Raw genomic sequence first — 7,197 nt, 5'->3', positions numbered from 1 at the left:
CTCCTCCACAGACAGAGCTAAGGACTCCTCCTCAGACAGAGCTAAGGACTCCTCCTCCACAGACAGAGCTAAGTGCTCCTCTTCCACAGACAGAGCTAAGTGCTCCTCCTCCACAGAGCTAAGTGCTCCTCCTCCACAGACAGAGCTAAGGACTCCTCCACAGACAGAGCTAAGTGCTCCTCCACCACAGACAGAGCTAAGGACTCCTCCTCAGACAGAGCTAAGGACTCCTCCACAGACAGAGCTAAGGACTCCTCCACAGACAGAGCTAAGTGCTCCTCCTCCACAGACAGAGCTAAGTGCTCCTCCTCCACAGACAGAGCTAAGAGACAGAGCTAAGGACTCCTCCTCCACAGACAGAGCTAAGGACTCCTCCTCCACAGACAGAGCTAAGTGCTCCTCCTCCACAGACAGAGCTAAGGACTCCTCCACAGACAGAGCTAAGGACTCCTCCTCCACAGACAGAGCTAAGTGCTCCTCCACCACAGACAGAGCTAAGTGTTCCTATTCCACAGAGCTAAGTGCTCCTACTCCACAGAGCTAAGTGCTCCTCCTCCACAGACAGAGCTAAGTGCTCCTCCTCCACAGAGCTAAGTGATCCTCCTCCACAGACAGAGCTAAGTGCTCCTCCTCCACAGACAGAGCTAAGTGCTCCTCCACCACAGACAGAGCTAAGTGCTCCTCCACCACAGACAGAGCTAAGTGCTCCTCCACCACAGACAGAGCTAAGTGCTCCTCCTCCACAGACAGAGCTAAGTGCTCCTCCTCCACAGAGCTAAGTGCTCCTCCTCCACAGACAGAGCTAAGTGCTCCTCCTCCACAGACAGAGCTAAGGACTCCTCCACAGACAGAGCTAAGTGCTCCTCCACAGACAGAGCTAAGGACTCCTCCACAGACAGAGCTAAGTGCTCCTACTCCACAGACAGAGCTAAGTGCTCCTCCTCCACAGACAGAGCTAAGGACTCCTCCACAGACAGAGCTAAGTGCTTCTCCTCCACTGAGCTAAGTGCTCCTCCTCCACAGACAGAGCTAAGTGCTCCTCCTCCACTGAGCTAAGTGCTCCTCCTCCACAGACAGAGCTAAGGACTCCTCCACAGACAGAGCTAAGGACTCCTCCACAGACAGAGCTAAGGACTCCTCCTCAGACAGAGCTAAGGACTCCTCCACAGACAGAGCTAAGTGCTCCTCCACCACAGACAGAGCTAAGTGCTCCTCCTCCACAGACAGAGCTAAGGACTCCTCCACAGACAGAGCTAATAAGTGCTCCTCCTCCACAGACAGAGCTAAGGACTCCTCCACAGACAGAGCTAAGGACTCCTCCACAGACAGAGCTAAGGACTCCTCTCCCTCCCCCCACCCCCAGCTGTGCCTGCCCTGCCCTCCCTGATGGAAGACAACTCACCCTTGGCGCCCAGGCTGCTGCTGGCGTTGGCCATGGTGCGGGAGGCCTCATGCTTGACCACACAGGTGTAGGTGGCCGGGGAAGGGCTGAGGAGGTGGGGGATGCGCAGGGCGCTCCAGGTTTGGAACATGGTGCTCCCGGATTGAGGCCCAGGTTCGGCAGAGGCAAACCGGTCAGGGCCCACCTCCTGCTGGCCCTCCAGCCACATCAGGAGGACGTGGTGGGGGGAGAAGCCTGACACCTCGCACAGGAGCCACGAAGCTGTCTCCAGAGGGGCCGGTGTAGTCAGCAGGCTGACGGAGAGGATGATGGGCGCCCGGGCCCCTGGGGAGAAGGGTCAGGTGGAGCTGGTCGGGATGGGCGGGTGGTGTGGGGAGAGAAGCAGGGGGCTGGCGTGGCAGGGGGCGCTCTGCTGCTGACTGGTCTGGGGAGGGTGGGTGGGGCCCGGGCGTGCCTCCCAGACCCTGCCTTACCCTGCTCCTTCGCTGCTGTCAGCTCCCGCGGGGATGCGAGGCAGGGAAGCGTCAGGATGCAGCTGACGTTGCTCCCCTCCTCCCAGGTGGACCTAGGCAGGACCAGGTGACTGCTCTGGCTCTGGGACCCGTTGGCCAGTCGCTCCAGAGACTGCTGCTTCACGTCACTGGTGGCGACCTTCCCGGCCACCTCCCAGGAGAGGCGGGCGTCCACCAGGTCCTCCCCGACCACGAGGCAGGTGAAGTTGGCCTCCTTCCGGAACCACAGGCCCTGCAGGGGCGGGTGCAGCAGGTAGAATTGGGGGTTGCAGCTGCAGCTTGGGCTCTCTGAAAGGAGAGGGGTGGGAAAGGGTTAGGGCCGCTCTCCGGGGAGCTGCGTATGGGGCGTGCGGTGTCCTGGCATCTGGGGCCGGAGCTGTGCACAGCGCTGTGCGGGTCGCCGGGCGGTCCCAGGGCTGTGTCCCCGAGCATGCCCAGCCCCGGCCAGGCTGTCAGTTGGTTAGGGACTCATGACCAGGTCTCCTCTGGAGACCCTGTCGAGTCTCCCCGTTTCTCTCTCTGTTCCCAGGCCTTGACTAGCTCAATCCTGAGGTGGAGTGCCCAGGAGACCCTGCAGGGAGATGCGGAGGGGGGAGGGAGGGTGTTCCTCTTTGGTTTAGTCGTGGCCAGGCTGTGGCCACCCTGGAGGTGTGAGGCTGCTCTGGCCTCTTCCACGGAGCCGGCGACCTGCCTCAGTCTGGGGAGGAAGGGCGCCGTGTCCTCCCCACCCTGCCCTCCATCCTCAGGGCCCTGCCTCGCCCGTAACCTGCTGCTCTTGACACCCTGGCTCCAACAGGGACCCTGGCCGGGCTCTAGGAGGCTCGTAGAGGTCAAGGCTTCTCAATATTCAAGGGCATTCACTTCTATAATTTAGGAAACAGAGCTAACATGTTACTGTGCCACAGATTTTCAACACACAAGGAGTCAATCGAAAACTAGGGCCTTTGCCTTCCTCCTCCTCTTCTCTCTTTAAAATGTTTAAGTGATAAAACATTTGTATATCTTTATCATATGTAACATTTGTATATCTTTACCATATGTAACAGGTTGTTTTAGTTTATGCATATGTTGTAGAGTGTCTAGATTGAGCTAATTAACACATATACTACTTCACAAATTTGTGATGTTTTGTGCCAAGAACATGGAAAATCTCTCAGTGATGTGTAAGATATTGCTATTAACGGTGGCCGTGATATCATGCAATATTCATTCCTGTCTAGCTGAGCTGGTGCAGCCTTCCCTGCTAGGTGCTTGGCTAATTTAACTTCTAACTACAAGCGAAATTATGTGATACTTTTTTTGTACCTGGCTTGTTTCATATAATGAAATGTCTTTCGGGCTCATTCTTAATGATTACATAGCATCACATGACATCTTGAGTTCTTTATTCATCCATGTATTGGTTCTCTTCATTTCTTGGCTATGGTGAATACTGCTAATGTGAACTCCCATCAGAGCGTACAAAGTTTCCTTCCTCTACCTCACCATTCGTTTAACAGCCATTCTGGCAGCTGTCAGAAGATGTCTCATTATGGCTTTAACTCATACTCTCTGATGCTGAGTGATGCTGAGTTTATTTTAAAGCATGCATCCCACTTGCGTGCATGTCTTCTAGGAACAATGTGTATTTGAGCTCTTTGCTCCTTTGAAGATTGGATAGATGGCTACAAATGTCTGAAACCTCTATTGTTCCCACCTGAAACTGTCTTTCCTGAAAGCATTGGCTGGTGTAAGCGTCTGGCTTAGAGCTGCTTTTGCTGTATTCCATAGATTTTGGGTTTGCTTTGTGTCCATTTTCATTTGTCTTGAAAACTTAAATTTTTATTTTAGTTTCTTGAATAGCCTATGGATTATTCAGGATTAGGCTGGTTTCCATTTGTATAATTCCTGAAGAGCCTTTTGATACAGACTTCTAGTCTTACATTGCTGTAGTCAGAGGAATAGTAGATATGATTTAAATCTTCTTAAATTTGCTAAGATCATCACTGGCCTTAGCAAATAGATAAATACTGGAAAAATTTTCATGTGTTGTGAGAAGGTACTTTCTACAGGTGTTGGATAAAAGGTTCAATAATGTCTATCTGTCTGCTTAGTGCAGAGTGCATTTAAGTCCAGTGAATCTGTGCTGATTTCAATCTGAATGGCCTGTTCATTGCTATAAGTGACTTTTCAAATCTCCTGTTATTATTGCATTACAATGTCTTTCTTTATAGATTGAATAATTGAATAATATCTGCTTTGTATATTTGCATTTGCAATCATCATATCATTTTCTGAATTGATAGTTTTTTGGGAACATAATAATATTTTTAATTTGCTTCTGCAGTTTGGGCTTGAGATCCATTTCATGAAGTTCAAGTGTAGCTTTTCCTGCTGGCGGTCGGTTGTGGGCACAAAGTATCCATCCATTCTCTCACTCTCAGTCTCTGTCCTCACAGGGTTGGTGAGTAACTAGGCAGCCTACAGGTGGGGCCATGTTTCCTTATCCGGTCAGTGGCTCTCCATCTTCTAACTGGAGAGTTCAAACCAGCTGCCTTCAGGCTTTCTGGTGGGGAGGAAGGGCCATTCCTGCCGTGCGTTCTTGTTCTCCGGTTGTCTCTGCTGCCTTCTTCCCCTCCTTGATTACCTGGTGAGCTGCTGGCCTTCTGTGCCGATGAGCCTCTCTGTGCCTTGGGGCCTGTCTCTTTTGAGTTTGAAAAGTTGGTGCAATTCTTGCTGATTACCACGGAACTGACGTGAAGATTCTTGGGCACGGACAAATACTTTGAATTTTATCTACCCCCTCACAACTTATATTTTTTGTCATTTTGACTTACATACTTGTGTATTGTGTGTTCTTAACAAGTACTTCTAGCTGCAGGTATCTTGGCCATTTTGAACTTTAACCTTCATCATAGTGATTTGAGAGAATTATATAGAATGGTTATGGTCCTAGAGAAGAATGAGCTTGACTATAACTCAGTAAACACATATTAAACTTGCCCCTAAGAGTGAGTTTTACATCTCATGTGTTTTTCTGGTACAGTCATTGTCCTTATGTCTGCAGTGGTGACACTTGGCTAAGCATCTTATAAGGATGGTGTCATGGTGATAAATGTCCTCAGCTTCTGCCTGTTAGGGACTTTATCTCTCTTAGTTTTGGTAGGTTAATGTGGCACTTCTTTCAGCACTGGGAATGTGTCACCCTGTCTCTTCCTGCTCTGGGAGGTCTGAGCTGATAGAACTTCCCTTGTAGGTGGCTGCTTTCAGACTTCTCTTTGTCCTTTATCTCCACACTTTGATGGTAACGTGCTTTGGGGGAGACCTTTGGGTGGAGTCCATTGGGAAGTGTCTGTATCTGGATATCCTTATTTCTCCCAACACTTGGGAAATTTTCAGATCTAACTGGATCAAGTGGGCTTTCTGTCCCTTTCTCCAACTCTTCTCCCTCTGGAAGTCCTGCAGCGTGGATATCTGTTCACTTAATGGTGTCCCATAGTCTCCATTAGCTTCCTCATTCTTTCTGAGGTTCATTTCGTCTTTTCTCTTCTCTGATATTTCAATAGGTCTGCTTTCAAGTTCAAAAACTGTTTATTCTGTTTGATCTGGCCTCTTATTGAAGCTCTCTGTTTGATATTTTGTTCAATTCACTGATTTATTCAGCTTCAAGGATTTTTGGGCTTGTCTGTCTGCAGACCCTGGAGACTGAGCTCCGAGCTTGGTGCTGTTCCTTAGCTTTGTTCTCAAGGCTCGTGCTGTGCCACCTGAACCAGAACTCCACTTTCACATGTGGGTAGTTAATTAGAGATAAGAGTCTCATGAACTTTCCTGCCTGTGCTGGCTTTGAACCAGAATCTGCAGATCTCAGCCATCAGAGTAGCTAGGATGACAGGCATGAACCACTGACAGCACATAATAGTGTGTTGAATTCCACTGTTTCCTTAGGACAATTATTTTGAGTTTCTTCTATGGTATTTCATATTGGGAATTGATTGCATTCCTTTTGAGATTTCCAATACCCTTGCTTTTTCACGTCTCTTCTATGAGTAAATGGCTAGCCCTGTGTATGGCTACATTGTTACATCTGTTGAAAGTAAGTGTGTGGTCTTGGCAGTGGCCAGGTGGAGTAGAGTAGCCCCTGCAAGGTGTCTCCCCTGTCAGTCCAGTCAGCCACGTAAGAAGTGCTCTGCGGGGGCCGAGGCTGTGAGCCGTGGGGCACAGTGGACACAGGGTACTGAGCTCCTTTTCAGGGGGAAGCGCCTTCAGAGCTGCAGTGGCTGACTCGGGGCCGCTCGGCCGCAGAGTCCTAACTGTGGGCTCACCACACAGGGCCAGCCCAGCCCTGGGGCCTGCAGACGCTGGAGGCAGCAGCGAGGCTCCTCTGCTGTCCACAGAGTGGAGGCCGGGGCGCTGGCCTCTCAAATGACGTCTTCCGCATCTTCACGGTCTGCCATGGGCTTCCCTGGAGGTCTAGAGGAGCCCCCGACATAGCACAGAGGTGCAGAGCTGGGTCTGCTGCGCCAGGAGCGTCCGTCCTGGTCCCTCCCTCAGCCTGTGCTCTGTGATGAGAGCTTGTCCTGCACTGGGGAGGGCTGGCCTGGCCTCCTCTGCTTCCTACCCGGGCCGGCCTCACCCCCCACACGGGCCCAGCCTCCTCTGCCCCCCCCCATGGGGCCCGGCCTCCTCTGCCTCCCCGATGGGGCCGGCCTCACCCCCCACACAGCCCCGGCCTCACCCCCCACACAGGGCCGGCCTCACCCCCCACACGGGGCTGGCTTGCTCCAGGTGGTGTGCAGGCCTCAGCTCAGCTCTGTTGCTCAGCTCTGCTCTGGGTTAAGCACTGAGGTGAGCAGTCCTGGAGGGCGGCCCACAGGAGCAGCCCGGGTCCGCATGGGCTACAAGGAAGACTCGCTGAGAGGCCGAGTTCTCACCTGTGTGGCTGGTGGCGGGGGAGGTGGGTCCCCTGGCCTCCACAGAGCCCTTCTCTGCTGGCACAGGGACAGTGGGCGCGGGGAAGACCTTCGAATTCCCCGAGTCTGAAATCAAAGGAGCCGCGGCGGTGCGGGTGAGAGAGCGGAGAGGACTGAGGAGCCAGGCTCTGCTGCGCACTGGTGGCAGGAGCAAGCAGACAGCGCCCGGGCGGGGAGCGTGGCCGGAGGAGGGGAGGCCTGCAGAGCGACCGCTCTCAGCTGCTGCCTTGGCCGGCCGCCTACCTCCCTGCTCCTGTGGAAGCCATCCCCAAGGAAAGCATGCAGGCGCTGGGCGCATTGGCAGCAGAAAGGGGCGAGGGAAGTTCAGAAGGAG

The 7,197-nt window shown here is 52.6% G+C and overlaps 1 gene segment (V, D, J or C); it reads right to left on the bottom strand.

Moving 5' to 3' along the window:
* Nucleotides 1-7,197, bottom strand: part of LOC106001656 — a 12,428-nt gene that overhangs the window by 2,955 nt on the left and 2,276 nt on the right. The window contains 3 exon segments of the C gene segment in view: nucleotides 1,403-1,726; nucleotides 1,876-2,202; nucleotides 6,825-7,116. Coding sequence covers nucleotides 1,403-1,726; nucleotides 1,876-2,202; nucleotides 6,825-7,116 — 943 coding nt within the window.

The sequence above is a fragment of the Dipodomys ordii genome, unplaced genomic scaffold (genome assembly GCF_000151885.1).
Source record: "Dipodomys ordii isolate 6190 unplaced genomic scaffold, Dord_2.0 Scaffold345, whole genome shotgun sequence".
Classification (NCBI taxonomy): Eukaryota; Metazoa; Chordata; class Mammalia; order Rodentia; family Heteromyidae; genus Dipodomys; species Dipodomys ordii.
Note: the sequence above shows the minus strand (reverse complement) of the source record. Positions and strands in the feature narration are given on the sequence as shown.